The following is a 20,788-nucleotide window of genomic DNA, read 5'->3' as shown; positions in this document are numbered from 1 at the left end:
AGAAATCACTGGGGCCGTCAACTGTTTGGTTACCCATATTCTTCAAAATATCTTCTTTTATGTTCAGCAGAAGAAAGAAACTCGTACAGGTTTGGAACAACTTGAGGGTGAATAAATTACTGAATTTTTATTTTTGGGTGAACTATTCGCCTTTAGAGGCGAAATTATACCAGAATTCCAGCTGTCCTTTTATACACTCTTTTAAATCTAAAACCCAATCTCAAAGCAATGTCAGCTTCAATGTCAGATGTCATAAACTGTCAGGTATAACGTATTAGAGAAGAAACATTACCTTTTTCAGGTTTAGTGGGCATCTCTTGACCTCTACCGTGTTGGTTTATCATCTCGCGTTTTCTCTCTTCACGATCTTTTTCATTTTTTAAAGCGAAACTGATTTTAGGAGATCAAAGAAATATGTGTGAAATGCTGAATTTGATAAAAAAAAAAAGACAAAAAAAAAAAAGAATTAATTTTGGTCCATAAAGATTCGTTCAATGAATATTAGGTAACCATAGCAACGGTACGTTGCTATGGTTGCACAAAAAAATAATTATTTATTTTTATATCATACAAAAATGGGGAATAAATAGCGAACTAAAGCGAATTAAATAGCGAAATGACATTTCGCTTCTGAAACCATACAGCAAGGTAACAAAAATCACACGTAAATACAACAAACAAGTGTTCTGTAGTATTTCCTGCTTCTAGAAATTGCGCATTGCTTTATAAATAATTTTTAAAATAAAGTAAAAAGTCATTCATAGCGTATTCACACACTTCTCGACACACTGTACCGATAATAATAAAAAAAAATTGTGCAGCATGCTTTTAACTTTACTTTGTAAAGTGACTACAAAACGAACATAAGTCTCCTGACACATCACATAATTGATGACTTGCATCTTTTCCCCTATTTAAAGTGGCATTCACTCACAGTTACGTGATAAAACCTCATTATATATAACGATTTCAAAGTTGTTTTAAGTGTTACTCGTTAATTTTGTATGATTATAAACATAACTCAAGTAATGGAATGGAATTTAATTCCCCATTAACTTCCCAAAGCGGTGGAACTCAAACGCGAATGTCGGTTTATAGTCGGAGTATTTTTAATGTGACACAAACAGTTGCACATGTGTTAGTGGTTGTTTTGCTCAATTCAAATACAGTGAGTAGGTTCATTTCATTCTTTCTTCATTTATGTTTGATTTCTTTTTGTACGTTGTGATGTCGTGACGCCACGGAAAGCGCAAATAGCAATGACACATAGTGAGTTAAACATTTATTTATGTGCTAACTGAAACGTGTGTGCAGTTATTTATTGCACAAAATATACAATTCATGCTGCATAGGAGGTTTTTAGTTGAGCACATTATTTTGTTCATAACAGTGCATCTGTCTGTAAAGGTGTTCCAGACAAGTTTATCACTGTCATTATGCTGCTAAAACGTTCATTTGAAATATTTTTAATGAATCCCTTAATTTCTGTTACAGATTTCAAGCTCTTCATGTGGTCTTCCCTCCACTAGACTGTCAAAATGAAGCAAACCGAGCCACAGACAGACAGAGAGAGCCTCTATCTGGAAGTGTCCAGTGTGAATGGAGCCATGTCTCTCCCCCTGCACTCCTCTATCGTCCTCTTCCTCCTCTCCTACACAGAGTGCTCATCTTTCCACGTCCACCTGGTCACAGATCAAACAGACATCCTGCCATCCCTGTCAGGGCTGGTGCCCGGGGGTCTCGCTGTTTCTGAGGTGAGGAGGGACGAGCTGCCAGGGCTGGTTAGGATGTGTCGTCTCCCGGCTGCGCTGGAGCCTGACGTTTGCTTTTGCAGAGCTGGCCTAGCTGTCGTACTTCGACACATCATTCAGAGCACATGCCAGCTGATGCCAGGCCGCAGGGATGTGGCGTCACTCTTGGGCTTCAAGAACACCTGTCTCAAGGCTTGTGCTGAGGTGAGATTGTGATTAAAAAACAACTAGAGGACAAGCGCTTTAAATCCCATTGCATAGTCATACGTGTGAACTAACAGTGTAGCTGTGGGGTGACAAGCACGTTGACATGTTTTGACAGGCATGATCACTTAAATTTTGGAGGTCAACATCACAGAATCACACTTTCAAATATTGATATTTGAGCTCAGTGCTTTCAGATAGTAGCTATAAGGCATAACAGTGCCAAAACAAGCTTGGGTTGCTCCCCTGATTCTGTTTTTGCTGTATTTAGAGCCTTGGGCTGTCACCGGGACAGGTGTGATGTCTCAAGACACACGTTTCAGTCTTGTCTGTCAGATAGTAGCAACGTTTATGTTTTTAAAATGCCTTAAAGCTACTCTCATTTTGAGGAAGCTTTTGTTGTCAGTCAACCTACTATAATACCTCATGGGTCAGATCGGATGTTTGGGATGACAAAAAACTATTAAAATTTACTGCAGTGTTGTTATTCTTAACTAAAACTGTTAAATATTTGGTAGTTGTAATAAAGCTGAAATACAATAAAATATTACATGGAAAAATGTAAACAATTTTGAAAATTGCTTTGCCTTCTCACTAAAACAATTACAAAAATTACACTAAAATTGCAAAAAATAAATAAAATGAAGAAAAACCCCCCCTGAAAATAATATATATAAAAAAAGCACTAAGATTACTAAAAGCTGCACTTTTGGTCAAAAGTTTGGAGTCCTTAAGATGTTTTTTAAAGAAGTCTCTTATGCTCCCTAAGGCTGCATTTATTTAATCAAAAATACAGTAAAAACAGTGAAATATTTGTACACTTCAAATCACTGTTTTCTCTTTGAATTTATTTTAAAATTTAATTTATTCTTATGATGCAAAGATGAATTTCAGCATTTACTCCAGTCCAGTGTGACATGATCCCCCAGACATCATTCAAATATCAAGAAACATTTGAAAACCATTTTGTTGCTTAATATTTTTTGTGGAAACGGTGATGAATTTTTTCAGGACTCTTTGATGAATAGAAAATCTTACTTTCATTACCATTCAAACAGCAAAAACTGTTTTAAACATTAATAATAATAATAAATGTTTCTTAAAGCTGCAGTCCGTAACTTTTTTTGGTTAAAAATGATCCAAGATCAATTTTTGAGCAAGTACACAACCAGCCAGTGTTATCTTGTGTATTATCTTGTCTCGATTCACAACGGTAAGCTTGTAATAATGTTTTATAATAAAAGCGACATGGTGGATTTCCACAGGAAATTTGAGAATGCAGCAGTTCCTCTGTGCGTCATTACGTCACATCCATAAACAGAAAGGAAGGAGTCCAGGCTAGTCAGTTTTATCAAGTGAGGACGCTGCTGGTAGCGGCACATTTATAGCCTGTTCTCACAGCAGCTGAAATAATTAAACTTATCATTTTGATGCCGGATTGTAATCCAGAAAGTTCCAAATGACAATCAACAGTGACAACTGGAGATTCACCCATAGTCAAAAAGCAAAAGACTTTGGACTGTGGAATGGCTACAGACATCGAAATCTACAGGTAATGCTAATATACACATAGTCATAGTAATGCCGATGTTGTTAACATTAACAATTTGAGAACAATATAACAGTAATAATATTTTGCATGGTTTGACGTGATCTGAGCTAAGTGATAGTTAGATTTAATCATCATTGGCAGCACGATTTATTGTAGGCCTAATGCTTTTTTCCTCAGTTGGTCAGAGCAAAAGTGGCAGAAATGTTATTTTCTTGTTCAGATGATATTTTCCAGTGAAAATTCTTATATTGGTCATACTTTCAAGACGTAGAATCTGTGATTCTGAAGTACAGTATCCACACTGGTACGGTGACTAACAGCAAGCATTAGATTCATCCGCGCCGACGAGCCGTGCCGAGGCACGTACAGATAACTGTTCGGCATATGACTGCAATTGCACGTTTCAAACAGAGATGGCGACAAAGAGGAAAAATCACGGACTGCAGCTTTAATGAATCCAAACTTCTGTCCAGTTGTGTAAATGTACAAATAAAAGCTAATTCAAAATATAAATGTATACTATAATAGTATATTAATAATACTACAACAACACTGCTTTACTGAACGTATACCTTATCTGACGATAAAAGCACATTTTTCTTATTTTATTGTATTGACCATTATTGAATATTTAACAATTTTTGCTTGTTTTAATATCTATATCAATTATCCAGCACTAATTTTATCAGTTATTGACCATAACATGAAAATAATAATCAGCTTTTCACTATTGGCCACAATTTCAGTATCAGTGCATTCCTGCTTTACTTAACTATACAAAACTCTGGACATTTACAAAGGCATGTCACATCAACCATCCAAATAATTCATGGATCATACATCCCATTAATCTGTTTTTAAATGATTTCTAACCGTCGTTTGCTCCTCAGGTGAGTCAGTGGACTAGACTGTGTGAGCTGGACATTCCCTCTGCAGTGGAGGAACACTTACGAAACCCTGAAGACCAGATGTGTCGACTTCCTGCTGCGATCCTGAACTTAGAGAAGCGATTAGGGGAACCCGTCAAAGTTCACAATGACGACAAGATACGCCGACAGAAGCTGCAACAGCAGAAGAAGAGTGATTCTCAACTAAAAGGCCCCAGCACAGAGAGAGCGGACCACATGAATGAATCCCATCCGGGAGTTGAGCTCAGTGCTGCTCTGGCGAAGCTCTCTGCGGATGCAGTTCCTTCTCCCTCCACCAGAGAGAGCTCTGACATCAGGAAAGTCAAGAGCACAGACCTGCCAGAGCTGGAGCATGTGTTTGCAGAAGGGCTGTATTTCACTCTCACTGATGTCGTCCTGCTGCCCTGCATCCATCAATACCTGGTAAAACAAACAATCGAAAGCAGTTTTTATCTCATTATGTGTAAATCACTATTCCTCACAAATAGAGCTGTTTATTCATTTGGTTTGGCAATAGAGTAGACCATTGAGGCTCAAAGGTGGTTTCATATCAAACACAAAAGTCTCTGGTGCCTCTTTGACTTCTCCTACTTCAAGGTGATTCTCTCAGTCCTGCATTAAATAAGGCCAGTAGTTTCTATTTCAATTGAAATGGATCAGTGTTGCGTGGGACTGTGAATTAGATTCATTGCAGTGTGATGTCCCTGAACCCTTTTACTCTCTGAGTCTGACGCCAGTATTTGTTAGGCTATTACTCATTGGTGGCATTTGGCTTATAAATCCCCGTTCACAACATGAATGATATACACTCTTAAAAATAAAGGTTCTTTATTGGCATCGATGATTACACTTAGAACCTTTAACATCCATGGAGCCTTAATAGTGGTTTTTACGACTATTAAAATGTTCTATACACTAAGAAAAATGTTATTTTAAGAACTTTTCACTGAAAGGTTCTTTGGGGAACCAAAATTTTTTCTTCTATATCAGGGGTGTCCAATCCTGCTCCTGGAGAGCCACTGTCCTGCAAAGTTTAGCTCCAATCTTAATTGAACACACATGAATCCACTAATCAAGGTCTTACCTGACATACTACAAATCTCCAGACAGGTGTGTTGAAGCAAGTTGGAGCTATAGTCTGCTGGACACTGGCCCTCCAGGGCCGAGTTTGGACAGCTCTGTTCTATGGCATTGCTGTATTAAATAAACTGAACGTTAGCATCTGTTGGTGTGGACGCTAATAAAATAAAGCGTTAGATGACATTACTGCAGTTATGTTGTATGCCGCATTAAAGGGTTAGTTCACCCAAAAATGAAAATTCCGTCATTATTTAATCACCCTCGTGGATATGGCATTAAATCATAAATAAATAATCACCCTCATGTCGTTCCACACCCATAAAACCTTCGTTCATCTTCGCAACACAAATGAAGATATTGAGTGCAACAGTTCTGGAAGTAGAAATCCTATACGTTTTCTCTTGATTTGATTTTTAAATCTTTAAAGACAGACCTACTCTGAGCTATAAGATTGTTGATCGATGGTATATGCTTTTGTTGAAGTCGTCAGTCCACATTAGTTCAACTTATTTTTTAAATCATGTTTGACAATGGAATTTCTGGTGAAAAATTACATTACCCATGATTCTGCAAATAAATCTCCACCAATCAGAGAATCAAAATGAGCAAATCATGGATGAAGCACTGCAAATGACCGTCTCAAACTATTTTAATATTTATAATAATGATATAAAATTTTTATATTAATTAATATATGATACATTTTATTCATGGCATTGTAGTTTTTCCCTCTTTAAATCTGTTAAGTACACAATACGTTTTTGCTTTAAATCAGAGTTTGTAATGTTGTTACTAATCATGTATCTGACTTGGTTCATGGTTTTTAACGATGGCTTTTTTTAAAAAAAATATCTGTGGGAGAAATTAATGGGAAAACTACTTCCAGAACCAAAGCTGCTGAAAAAGTGTGTGATCACTGTTGTACACTATATTCTGGGTTCAGTAAAATTAAGCTGAATCAACATGTGGCATAATGCTGATTACCCTCATTTTCTTTAAAAAAGCAAAAATCTGGGTTACAGTGAGGCGCTTACAATGGGAGTGAATGAGGCCAATCCTTAAACATTAAAATACTTGCTGTTTCAATAGTGTAGCCACAGGACATAAACAATGTGTTATTGTGAATTTAGTGTGAAAAAAATCACTTACTTTTTTTTGTGTAAAATTATATCCAATTTGACAATGTAATGCCATAAACCCTAAAATGAGTTTTAACAGAAGAATTCATGTGCCTTTATAAAATTATAAGCTTTGCATTTCTTCTTTTTAAATCCTCCAAAAATTGGCCCCATTCACTTCCATTGTAAGTGTTCTGTAAGCTCCAATTTTGCTTTTTAAAGAGAAAAGGAGGGATTAACTAAAAATCTTCTCTTTTTGTCTGGTAATCAACTACATGCCACAAATGGTGTTGATTCAGCTTAACTTGGAACATGTTGGAATATTCCTTTAATGAATAAAATCATGCTTATTAAAAATTATTTACTATTTTTCATTATTTAAATTTTAATTAGTAATGCTTGCATTATGGAAAAGAATGATACCTCAATGTATTCTAAACATAGACCTCCACACAAAAGACATACTTTGCAGTGATTTCTAGGGAGCGGAATATCTTAGAGACTTTGTCCGTTCAGTTTGTGTACGTCTGTGATTCCTTTCTCTTTCTCTCTTGCTCTTTTCTTTCTCCTCTGATCATTGTTCATTCTTCTCAACTCTGCTCCTGTCATTCTCTCGCTCTCGGCTCTCTGTGGTCAGCAGCGCATCGGTGCCTCCTAGTTTCACACTCCGTCTAGCATGTCTCCCTCCTTCTGTCCTCCTCATCCCTTTCTCCCCGTCTGCGAAACGATAATAGGAGCGGCGCAACTCTGGAGCTGATCTCGGTTCAGCGGACGCAACACTTTGATGGGTTACTTAACGCACAGCATCTCGCTGTCAGTGTGCATTTTTTAATATGCATTCATGCTGTTTTAGAAGATTCCACAGGAGCACAACATACACATCTTGCCTATTTGCCATAACGATTCTACATTTGTTTTCTGAAATGTGACCTCAGTTTTTACTATATATATATATATATATATATATATATATATATATATATATATATATATATATATATATATATATATATATATATATATATATATATATAAAATACACTGCTCAAATTAAAGGAACACTTTTTAATCAGAGAATAGCATTAAGTTAGCTAAACTCCTGGGATATTGATCTGGTCAGTTAAGGGGGTTGTTAATCAGTTTCAGCTGCTTTGGTGTTAATGAAATTAACAACAAGTGTACTGGATGGGCAACAATGAGGCGACCCCCAAAACAGGAATGGCTTTACAGGTGGAGGCCACTGACATTTTTCCCTGCTCATCTTTTCTGACTGTTTTTCACTAGTTTTGCATTTGGCCAGGTTCAGTGTCTCTACTGGTAGCATGAGGCGATACCTGGACCCTACAGAGGTTGCACAGGCAGTCCAGCTCCTCTAGGATGGCACATCAATACGTGCCATTGCCAGAAGGTTTGCTGTGTCTCCCAGCACAGTCTCAAGAGCATGGAGGAGATTCCAGGAGACAGGCAGTTACTCTAGGAGAGCTGGACTGGACCACAGAAGGTCCTTAACCCATCTGCAGGACCGGTGTCTGCTCCTTTGTGCAAGGAGGAACAGGAGGAACACTGCCAGAGCCTTAAAAAATGACCTCCAGCAGGCCACTGGTGTAAATGTCTCTGACCAAACAATCAGAAACAGACTTCATGAGGGTGGCCCAAGGGCCAGACGTCCTCTAGTGGTCCCTGTTCTCACTGCCCGGCACCGTGGAGCTCGACTGGCATTTGCCATTGAACACCAGAATTGGCAGGTCCGCCACTGGCGTCTTGTGCTTTTCACAGATGAGAGCAGGTTCACCCTGAGCATGTGACAGATGTGAAAGGGTCTGGAGAAGCCGTATAGAATGTTATGCTGCCTGTAACATCCTTCAGCATGACCGGTTTGGTGGTGGGTCAGTGATGATCTGAGGAGGCATATCCATGGAGGGACACACAGATCTCTACAGGCTAGACAATGGCACCCTGAGTGCCATTAGGTATCGGGATGAAATCCTTGGACTCAGAACCTAAGCTGGTGCAGTGGGTCCTGGGTTCCTCCTGGTGCACGACAATGCCCGGCCTCATGTGGAGAGAGTGTGCATCTTATTCTCAACCTACTGTACTAAAAATGTAATAAATATTTATCTTACCCAGACAGAAAGATCCAGAAGAAGAAAGAACCAGCTTACATTTAAAGTCAAACAAATACTACCATGATGTATAAATATTTAGTAATTTAAATAATATCCTTTTTCTTTTGCTCTGCAATAAAGGAAAAATGTAGGGAAAATGTGCTTAAATGTTGCAATACAAAACATGTTTAGAAAGCTGTATCATTCCTAAATATGGCCATCATTTTATTAATGCAAAAAGTAATTTCATGTATCAATTTTATTCACAGGCATATGAGATATGAGGCTCTGAATGTTAAGTTTTGTGTCTTTGAATAAACCATTCCAGGTCTCCCTCCAAAAGCACACCCCCTCCACCCTATCCCATCTGCCCTTGCTGCTGAGATGGTACCAGCGTGTGCAGGAGCTCCCCAGCGTACTGAGGGCCGCAAAGGATTGTGGGATGGCCCTTTTTAGTCTCAGCTTGGTTGACCCTTGCCCTCCCAAATCGGAGGCCCCACGATCCAGTGGAGCAGAACAGGAAGGCCCCGAACGCAAGCAAGAGCCCTTCATCGGGGGCCCGAGGCCAACTCTCACCAAACTGCAAGTAATTGAATTTCAGTCGCTTTCTTTTTCTCCTGCTCTCTTGCTCTTTTATTTTATTCTCCTCAACTCTTCCCTCTCACGGAAGGAGATTACACATGCCGCGCACAGAAGCGCTTCTCTTTGCCACTTCACTAAACCTGTCAGTGGCGAACTCACATAATCCCTAAACAGCGATCTGCTCTCAATACGTTCAGTGCTGTGTTCTCGTCCCTTTACGGCAGCCCTGTGTGCCACTGCGGGCCTGAACCGTGATGATAAAGGATTTATGCACTCCAGCGAGGCAGAACAGCAGCCGTACTGACTCGCTCTTAACTGATGGGACTCCCTGCCACTTGATACTTTAAGGAGGCTGGTATTACGGGGCTGTCTGACTTCGACAAGCACTGCGTGTTCTTTCAGCTGTGAGTCTGACATTCATTAGTTGTGGTAAAGAATATGTAGAGGGATATAATGGATAAACTTTAATATACAATGAAATGCTTGCATTTATCATGAAATGTCCTAATCCATAAATAAAAGAAACATTCATGAGCTTTATTTAAAAATAAATCAATTGTGATTATGCTAACCTAATTTCATGCTTTAAAGGGGACCTATTTTGCCTCTTTTTACAAGATGTATAATAAGTCTCTGATGTCCCTAGAGTGTGTTTGTGAAGTTTTAGCTCAAAATACCCCATAGATAATTTTTCTTATAGCATGTTAAAATTGCCACTTTTTGGGGGGTGAGCAAAAACACGCCATTTTTGTTTGTGTCCCTTTAATTGCAAATTCAGTGGGCGGAGCATAAAGAGCTCATGCAACAAAACAGGACAGTCTCACGCACTGAAAATGTCAGAAACTGTCAGTAGCAGTGTTCAGTTTGAACTGTAGTCAGACAATGATGCCTACAGAGCCAGAGAATATATGCTGCATGGAGACAAACAGTTTAGTTTAATTAAGGTTATAACTTATGTTGTCATCTTGCATTTATCCACTATTAGTACAAGCTTGTTGTAGCAGACCCCGTCCGAATGATGGCCAAAACTTTACTGAGGAGTTTTATGTAGATCAAAAGATCAGGAGAAACATGAATTCAGTGCTCATTTTTGCTTATTTTCCTTTATAAAAATAAGGTATTAAATGAAATATGAAATTTTGCAGTTCTTCTCACTTTTGCAGGCCATAAACTGAAACTGCAAAACCATTGCTATGTTCACAATTTAAGCTACAAACACCAAAAATTTTGTAAAATTATATAGTAATTTTTTCCCACTAAATTTTCCATGGTAACCTGTTTAATATCTGTACAATGAATATACTACTGTTCAAAGTTTTTGGGGTCAGGACAATTTTTGTTTTTTAATTAATACTTTTATTCAGTAAGGATGCATTAAATTTACCAAAGTGACAGTAAAGACTTTTACATTGTTCTGCAGCTGTTTAACTGTTTTACTGATAAAAACAGTTAAACAGCTGCAGTTTTAACACTGATTAAAAATGTTCTTGAGCACCAAATCAGCATATTAGAATTCTGATTTCTGAAGGATCATGTGACACTGAAGACTGGGGTAATGATGCTGAAAATACAGCTTTACCATCTCAGAAATAAATTACGTTTTAAAATGTGTTAAAATAGTTAAATTTTAATCACATTTTTCTATATATCTTATCAAATAAATGTTGTCTTGGTGAGCATAAGAAATTCTTTCAAAAATATTAAAAATCTTACTGACCCCAAACTTTTCAATGGTGGTGTAACCAGGTAAGTATTAGGCTTTGTTTTTATTCAAAAGTTTAGAAAGAAGACCTATATCACTGAAAATGTATCAGGTGAAGTATATCATGATGTGTCTGAAACATTTAACTATATTAACCAAGGTTAGGGGCCTTTTTTTCTTTTTCAACCAGAAAAACTAGTAAAAAGTCTGTTTTTGGACATATACGATGGCAGTGTTTTTTTTTTTTTTTTTTTTGTAAAAAATAAATCCCCAGAAATATGTGGAGATTTAAAAATTTAAAAAGGACACTGTCATGTATGTGTATTTACATTTATTAAATATTAAAACAAGTGATATTTCTTTAAGATAAAGAGATTCAATTCAGTAAAAAAATTTTATTCAGTTTATTTAATGTTCTAATTGTTTTGGGGCCACTGTATATAAAATATTGTTTGGTATTACCAATGTTTCTACACCACCAGCATACATTTAAGGGCTGTTACTTATGTACCTCTGTACTGTTTTGTGCTTTCCCCACCTTGTATTACAGCACTTGTAATATTACTGTTTCTTTATGATGAATCACTTGCAGATCCACTTGTTTCCTCACCTTTCCAGATAATAATGCACCATTAAGGCTGTATTACATGGAAAGCTCAGCTTGTGGCATCATCACTGTCCTGATAAGTGCTCAGTTCCCCCCACACCCCCGCCCCCACCCCCAGAGGAACTGCTGATTCAGTCCATTACCTCCTGTGCAGTTTTCTGCCTCCTTATTCAATTTCCCACCACTTCCATAGCAATCCTGCTGATTTACCCAGCATCTAAACGGCCCACAAACTCCAACAACACTTCATCCCCAGTGCAGAAATCTGCCGATAATGAGTAAAGAGCCTGCAGTGGTCTCATACACTTCTGGTGTACGACTCCCACAGTAGAGGCAAACAGAGTAACAATGCTGGGTCTCTATCCTGTCTGCCCTGGACCACAATGCTAAAGTCGGGTCCCCAGCAGGTGATAAAAACGCACAGCTGCCGTCTAGTTTTCAGGCCTTCTGCCGAACTTCCAGCTTTTGTGTGTGTGTGTGTTTGGTGTTTGCCACCTCTGGCATTCAGCTACTATAAATCAGATATTTCCCGTCACGCTAGTGGATATCAATTTGGTGTGTGTGAATGAGTTGGAGCTCAGCAGGCTCTCTTAATGCATAGCAGTCCACTGGGATTTTCCAGGCTGCGTGCTTTCTGCTTTAGGTCTGCTCTGCAGCTGTTGCTGGTGGCTCATTGCTTTGGAGCAAATGACATTTTCATTCACGGAGCCAAACCTTATGGCCAGCCTGGATTTGTAATGACAGAGCAGCAAACAGAGATGCACCATCACTATAGCTACTGTTTACCAACCAGAACCAGACCTGTTCAAAATCAATGATCAAAGCATCTCAGGAGCTTGATTTGGTGGTTTGAGAGATTTAATACTGTTTTACTCAATTAAGTCACTGCTAAAGAGTGTAGTTAGGCAGATTAGCAGATTAACTATATTCACATTCTGTTTTGATTGTGGATTTCAGCATGTCTAGAAGGCTGTGTTGACCAGTCAGAAGCCAGAACTGGAACTATCCATTTCGTTATCTTGATTTGGGACTGCCTGGAGTGATTTTTAATCATTTGTGGGGATTCTAAAGTGTTTGTTGCAAATTTCAATTGAAAAAAAAATAAATACATAAATTGCAAGAAATGTACATACAAACTGTCATGAAACTCTAGATGGCACAGGCTGATTAACTCAACCTGCTTGCAATCATATCATTCTCTATAGGGCACAGCTGATTGGTTCCTGCTGTATCAGTAGCCAATGACCTCCTGTGCTCAGCCTTCAAATACTTGGTTAGCATTGGCCTTAGCAGTGCAGCGCACTTTCAGAAACCCTCCACCTTCCCCAGCTCCACCTGTATAGATCTGCTATGGGTAATTCATGTACGTTATATTGTACAGCAGCAGCATGCCTTATTTGCTCACAGCAGGGTGTTATGTTTGTACTTTCTACTGCCAATACACACATATCAACATTGTCATATGCATTACAATGCCAAACACTCCAAGAGTTGTCATGACAGAAGTGATTTTTAAATAAATTATTTAAAAGATAATGCGGTGAAACTTTACTTGAAGGGGTGTGCATAAGACTGACATGACACCTTCATAATCTTGACATGACACGTGTCATTAATATGAAGGAGGTTTTATGAATGTTTATGACAACTGTCATTAAATGTCATTCGCTCAATTATGTCATTTTTAATGCAAAGATGACATTGTTTGAGATGTCTTTGTTACGACAACTTGACATAAACCAACACATCATAACCTGTCAGTGTCTTTGTCATGACAACTTGACATTAGCAAAACATCATAACCTGTCATAAACATGACGTAGCAGATTAATTATCAAACTTAAGAAACTACTTGGCTTTATGGGTTAACATTACATTACATTATTTTGGTAACACTTCAGTATAGGGAGCACGTATATAAACGATTAACTAACTTTTCCCTCAATAAACTCTTAATTTACTGCTTATTATAGTTAATTGTTAGGTTTAGGTATTCCAAGATTCCATTCAATTCCGTTCAGTTCACATTTATTTGTATAGCGCTTTTCACAATAAATATAATATACGAGACCAAGACAAGACCAAGACTTTTAAAAAATGGTCTGAAGACCAGTCTCGAGACCAAGACTGATCTCGAATACTACAACACTAGTTAATATGCAGAGTTCAACTACCAATATCTGCTTTACAGGTATACAGTAGAAAGTCACATGATTAATCAGAGTTCATTACAAGTGCACAGGGTCAAATACACCATCAGGTAAAAATAAGAAGAAACAAAACTACTTATAGAATCATGTGTGATGCGTCACACAGGGACTTCTGGAAATGTCCTTTTACTGTTATTCACTGTAAGTTATATGGTAATGTTTTTTGTGTTAATGCGATGTTAAACCATTTACAGTTTTTCACTGTAAGTAACTTAAAGTCAACCATCTTTTTAATATACAGTGTTTCCTTTCAGATATTGTGCATGAGTCATGTGGACTTTATGCTTCTGTGGTTCTTTGCATCCTCTTTGAATCTTGAATACCTGAACTGATTCTTTTATTTCTTAATGTTTGTACATTTTAAGCAAAAAGTCTTTCCTAAAGGTTTTAACACCAATCCCACTCTGTCTTTTACCCCGTTCCACATGAGTTTGCTTGATCATGCAGGTTCATTTCATTCTTATATTTATCTCACCAAACTGGTGAAGACTTGCTTGTACTAAAACCCCCAACACAACACCATATATTTTCATGTGTTCTGTAGCATTGCATGTATTAGTACTTGGTTTGCACCTTATATTCTCAATGAGGAATAACTGTCGTAGCACACTTTTTAACCTTGTTCTTGTAGGTCTCTTTGATGATTAAGTACCAACTAGAAAAATGTAAAATCAATTACAGGAATTCAACCTTTAAAGTAGTTTCTAAAGTGGGATGAACTGCTCGGTAACGGGTACCTGAGTTAATTAGCACCTTGTCTCAGGTGTTCTGAGGAGGTGTGAGAAGTGGTCAGCTGCAGTAAAATGCTGTTGCCTGGAAACTTCTGTCAGGAGTCTATGATTTGACCTGTGTTTATGTGTTCTTGTGTCCTGCAGGAAAATGGGATAGACGCTGTTTACACCGCTCACCCCTGCCCGTCATGGACTGTTGATTGGGAGAGCCTACCGACAGCCGTCAACCCCACTGAAGGTAACCTCTGGTGTGTTTTCCAAAAGTAGAACACAACCCTATACTCTCACCATATCAATAGTGATACGCATCTTTTTGATTCATATAATATTGAAATATTTGCGTAGAACCATTTTGGTAGTCATACAGCCGATGCATTTTGTAATCCCATTGCCTTTTTCTTTCCTTGTCTCTCTGTATTCTACATGTCAGTAAAACCTTGTTATCTGTATAATTTCCATCAACCAATCCTGTAAGGATGCTGAGAATTGTTTTCCTGCTCTCTAGTGTAGCATTCAAAATTGTAATCCACTATGCATGACAAGTAATATACTTGTCAAAGAAACAACACTATTGCAGTGCTTCCTTGGTTTTCTTTAATTTTCAACTGTTGCTGCTTCAAACAGAGGCTATAAAGGAACTGGCTTTGATATGATTTTAGCAATTGATGTACTGACAGCTTTAATGTCTATGATTGATGGGCATCAACTTTAGCATATAATTTAAAGTAATTTAAAATCAGTTGCGGACCATTTTATCTCCTACATCCAGGCATTGCTTTGCCTTTTTGGACAAAAAAAATGATGCCATACCTGTAGAAATGCGTTTCTGAGCAGAGTGTGCTCATGCCTATCCTGTGCTCATGCCTGTCCTGTGTCATGAACACTCCGCTGCCGTATTCTGGAGTCTTAACTAGCTCAAACAGCAGGCAGCTGTTTTTCACCAGGAATGAGTGAGATGCCAATCACCTCGCACAGACCGAGGAGTGAGCTCCGTGGAGAGACAGAAATCCAGTTCATTTAAAGAATCTGGAAATAATCCTCATCGACCTACACCCCTGAGAGCATAATTTACTTGAGTCAAAACCTACATATAATTCCTGTTAGTAAGAAAGAAACAAAAAATAAATACAATTGATTTCAGAGTTTGTGCTCTAGAAATTTGGTACCTAATTTTATGCTTCAGTAGAATTGGAGTGTAGTGCATGACATGTATGGATTGCATTGCTTAGAAGAGAGCAGCATGAACATTCTTCAAATAGTCTTCTTTTTCTTCCATGGATGAATGGAAATACAGGTTTGGCGTTACATAAGTGTTAAAAAAGTAGATCGTTTTGGGAAAGGGATAGTTTTGGTTGAACTTTTAGTCTATCCCTTTTAACCATCCCATATAGCAGATTCATTGTACTGTTATACAAAGTAACTGCTTTTTTGCTGCACAGGCCAAGGTCAAAAGAGAGTGATTTCATGATTTTTCATCTCTCTCAAAATAATAACTGATTCATCTTCCATTTGCATTCTAAGATTGCTTATTATTTGAGGCTTTTAGGAGATTTTTCTTTTCTTTTTTCAGTTCAGTGCAGTCTGTACTAAACTTCCATTGCTCTGTTCACATTTGCATCAAACTGTGTTTCAAAGATGAACTCCCAAATGAGTTCAAATGATTGTCTGCAACGTGCCGTGAAGACACAAATTCCCTGGACATTTTAGATGGTCCATAAGTCATGTTGCCTCTTTGCTGCTGATTTTCTAGTGTTTCAGTGCAGGGCCCTTCAGAGAAAATAGTTCTGAGAACAAGTCACACACTGAACATAGGCACATAGGTGAACCCCCACATGCAAAAGTATGTTGCTTTTATTTGGTACCATCTTTTTCTTTTACTATAGAGGCTCTGTCTGTCAGCATGCGCCCACACATGCCTCACTGTAATGTCTTTTCAAGTGCTGAATCCATGAGCAGTAACAGAGAGAAGGTGTAAAAACAGAGAGGCCTGTGTATGTCCTGCTGTTTATGAATCCTCTATCGCTTCAGCGCTCCACTAATCGCTCCTGTTGTCTTTCAACATTCAGGTAACCCGTGGAGAGAAGACAAGCTCCATTGTTATGGGCAACTGTTGTAGAAAGTGGATCAGCATTCTGCCTGCACCACCCAAAGCTATGACTCTAGAATTGTATCCTAACTTTTAAACCAGATTACTCAAGCAGACATTTAGATGTGTAGTCAGCAGATCCTGCCTTCCCACACACAGGAAAACATTTTTCCTGAGTGTTGAGTGCTAGCCAGTAGATCTTCTGACTAGAAGATGGTGTAGGAGTACCTCAAGGCACTGTGTTGGGCCTCTCCACATTGTTGGACTAAACGTTGTCTTTAAATGTTCTCACTATGTGTGTAGTGGTTTTCATTAAGCATTCAGATTCCCTTCTGGGACATTTTCTTTTTTTCTTGTAATATTTTTACCCGCATTTAGTTGTTTCAGGGTGTGTTAGTGTCAGTGTCTGCGTCATTGGATAAGATGTTGGTACGTGGGCACATCTATAGAGGAGCTGTCGTATGGACAAGATTACAGGGTCCTGTTTCATTTGGGAGATTGGCTTTGCCACTAGAGTCTTTAGAAATTTTACATGCTTTATTCCCAAAAAGGCAGTGATATGAATTTTACATTCATTGGCCGTTTTCTTTGGGAGCCATTTTAGCTAAATATTTAGACGTTGGTAAGACTACCGCAACTACCACCCACATTTTGCAAGCCACCTCCAGAGTGCTGATAAATATTGTTTTAAATTGAGGGCAGTCTGTGGGAGGATTGCATCGCCAGGGTGTCTATTATGCAGTTTGTCGAGAGCGGGAGAGAGAACTAGTTGCTGTCACCACTACAGAGCAGAGAGAAGCCCCAGGGGCCACCTGGGAAACGTGGTTGGCAGTGGTGGCTTGAATGTGAATTCATTTTCACTGTCAACACTGGCCCTGTTGAGCATTAAGAGACTCCAATTTGTTTATGTGGGAAGGGGACGTCTACATGGGAGGCGCATTCTGGACACATCTGCCTGTTTTGGCAGCTACTTGTCTGAAATGCTTCATCTCTAGACAGTTTATAGCCATAGAGGAGAGCAGTTCAAATGAAAGCCTCCAGAACCTTCAAAGACGCATTATTGCTCAGTCACATGATTGAATGACTTAGAAATGACTTCTAAACCTTCAAAGACACACGCTGCTTCGTCTCAAGGAGCCAGATTTTGACAGTTGGCAAATATTCGGTCCATACTACATTTTAGACCCGAAGAGACCATCTTTGCTGACTTATAAAAGTGATCAGCTGCCTTTTTATGTGATGTTAGGGTGGATATATCTGAAATCAATGATACCTCAGTAAGAGGCCAGCATGCAACCCTGTAGCAACCTTGCAAACATGGCTTTGTTTCTTGATGACTCAAAATAACCTTTGCACCCTGGTTTTTGAAAACTGTAGAGCTGTAGAACTGTTAGAATTCAACCTGTTCTTGGCATTGTAATGTGCGATTTGCTGAGGCAGAGATTACATGCAGTTTCACCCATTAGTGCTCACTTCAGTGGCTTGGCTATATTAACACATTTAGAAGCATTGTGAATTTTTTTTTGTTTTTTTTTTTGCTTGATTTATACCTGAGTTAGTCAGTGTTGTTGCTCCCACTTCTCAAAGTACTATTCATCATTCAGAGTTGAATTGAAAATGCCTTGTATATTCCAGTTCAGCTCCTGAATTTGAATTTAGGCAGCAAACATGATGCAGAATTGCAATTTGAATTGAATACAAGGATGTAGAATTAAAAGAAATTGAAAAAAATAATATTTTATATATATAAATATATATATATATATATATATATATATATATATATATATATATATATATATATATATATATATATATATATATATATATATATATATATATATATATATATATATATATATATATATATATATATATATATATATATATATAATTTATTATTATAATTATTATTATTTTATTTATTTATTTATTTATTTTTTAACTGAATGTTTGCTTGACAAATCCTTTATTGAAAGGTTTGAAAAAAGTTTTGAAATTTTAGGCCTTACGGACAAAACAGTGGATTGACAAAATTTGTTTATATATTTCATTATTCTTTTTATTTTATTTATTTTTTTTTTTTTTTACAATTACAATTCAGAAAGTTGATCATTCCTGTCCTTCACATTCAACCTCCTGTGAATTGAAAGGGAGACAATTACTTGATTCTGACAATTTTCTGGATTCACCAGATAATTTAAGACGAAAGCCACATATGCCAGCTACAAATGGCACTTACCCTTCCAGGAGCCAATATTTTATTCAGTTTGATTAATTGAGCCTCCATTTCTTCAGTTAGATTGGTTCAGTTAATCAATACCAATTAAATGTTGCTGTCAAAGCTGGCTTGCAGTTTTGTTGGTCCCAGCTGGAGATTCATCAGCACTTTCTCAACTTGGTAGCAGTTACAATATAACACACTCCAGAGAGCTGTAAATGAGTTTTACTAATTGTTGAAATGTTTGAGTCATGAATTTGAGTGTAATACAGCAGTTCTTTTTATTTGCAAAATGCAAAACTTAATGAATATTCATGCAATGTCACTTTCTTAACCTGGTAAAGTTATTTTTTTCTAATTATGTGAAGAATTTTTGTCCATATTTACACAAACATCTATTCTTATGCAGTGCTTGGGTGCCGGTGGTTAATTTAATTTATGCTGGTGTTATAATTTGCAGTCTGGTTACAGTGTGAAACAAGCATCTCTTCCGCTCTCTTCTCAGCCTTTAGATTGTTCTAGTTCATTTTCATGCTGTGTTATTCTATTGTCATTCTGAATAATACATTGGATCAGGTCACAAAGACCCTTAAATTACAAGTGTTATTTGCATTTTTTTCTTTGTTTGCCCTTCTCATCTCTCTTTCTCTTCTATATTTTCACTGTATCTTTTCTTCCCTTTCAGGTTCTCATTTCATACCCAACATCTATAGTTAACCATCATCCTTCAGATTCTGACCTCCACATGTAACTCGTGTCTAGCTGTCAAATTAGTTTTTTTTTCTTGAATATCTACTTGGGTATACTGGATTCCTGCTCTTAAATGAATGACTGTCAGGTTTGTTTTTTATACACCATTTGTGATGAAGAAAAGACTCAATTAAAGTCTTTACTTTTGAGTTCAGTTGAGTCTGTTTAGAAGAAGACACATGTAAATTTCCTCTTGCTTTCTCATCTCTTTTTCTGCTAAAGATGCTAGTGCTAAACTGCAAAAAAGCACCTAATTATCACTTACCCATTCTAAGGGGCTGTGAAGAGTTTTATTTAGACCTATTTGAGTTAGTGCTCTATGGTGTGGATGGAGTTATTTAGTCTTAGCAATTTGGGAGCGATGTTGTATAGCTCCCCCCCCCCCTCCTTTTTAAAAAAAAAAACTGAATAAAAAAAGCTGAGGAAATTGAAGCATCTTTTGCTTGCATCCTGGGCTTTTTGGCCCCATTTGTGTCCTTCAACTGCTGACATTTCTTGAGTGGTGCGAGATAGGCCTCATTATGTTTAAATGAACAGCGAAAAGCCAATGCCAGCCTCCTTGTTTACCAAACTGAGTTGTTGAATTGACAGGATGTCAGATTCTTCCACTTTTCCTTTCTTCCTGACAAAAACCTTTTTTGCAACCCAAGTGATGACTGCCATAATCTTTTTGAGGGCCTTTTTTAGTTATATCTATCACTGCTTGAATTTATCGTAGATATTTCCAGACGTATCACAGTTGCACACCATTTCTTTTTTGTCTGTCACAATGCAGGTGCAAAAAGATGGATATAGGTCATTCCTGGAATGTGCTGAGTGTAGTTGTTGTCTTCAGGTGTGACAGCTATTTCCTGGAGTTCAAACATCAGTCAACGTCAGTTCAGAGAGCTAGTGCTTCACTTTATGTTCTCCGTTGAATGATAACATGATGTTAAAGGCAAGATAGAGCCTCAGTTCCAGTTCTTCTTTTTTCCAAAGTTAGACTTTTAACAAAACTTTGCGCAAAAGTAAACAAGACTTTCTTTTGGTAGGGTTTATGGAACAAAGATGAAATGAAAGCAAAACCCATCTAGTTTATTTACTTGGTGTGCATTTCATATCATTGAAGGTGTCTCATCACCTCTGACAGGCATGTCTTCATAGGGTGGTCAACCCCCAACGTGTCTGTTTTTCCAACACCC

General features: G+C 37.7%; 1 protein-coding gene across 4 annotated transcripts in view; it reads left to right on the top strand.

The window, feature by feature from the left end:
* Positions 1-1,121: 1,121 nt before the first annotated feature.
* gstcd (glutathione S-transferase, C-terminal domain containing) overlaps positions 1,122-20,788 on the top strand; it is a 60,239-nt gene continuing 40,572 nt past the window's right edge. For 2 of the 4 annotated variants that reach the window (XR_010896650.1, XM_067403524.1), the window contains exons 1-5: positions 1,122-1,168; positions 1,495-1,955; positions 4,398-4,838; positions 9,047-9,304; positions 14,695-14,788. Coding sequence is in view for 3 of the 4 variants with exons in the window: in XM_067403524.1 (XP_067259625.1) it covers positions 1,539-1,955; positions 4,398-4,838; positions 9,047-9,304; positions 14,695-14,788 (1,210 nt within the window). In the remaining variant the exon portion in view is untranslated. The other 2 variants (XM_067403525.1, XM_067403526.1) reach the window with 2 other exon arrangements.

Source organism: Chanodichthys erythropterus, chromosome 12 (assembly GCF_024489055.1).
Source record: "Chanodichthys erythropterus isolate Z2021 chromosome 12, ASM2448905v1, whole genome shotgun sequence".
In the NCBI taxonomy this organism is placed as follows: Eukaryota; Metazoa; Chordata; class Actinopteri; order Cypriniformes; family Xenocyprididae; genus Chanodichthys; species Chanodichthys erythropterus.
Note: the sequence above shows the minus strand (reverse complement) of the source record. Positions and strands in the feature narration are given on the sequence as shown.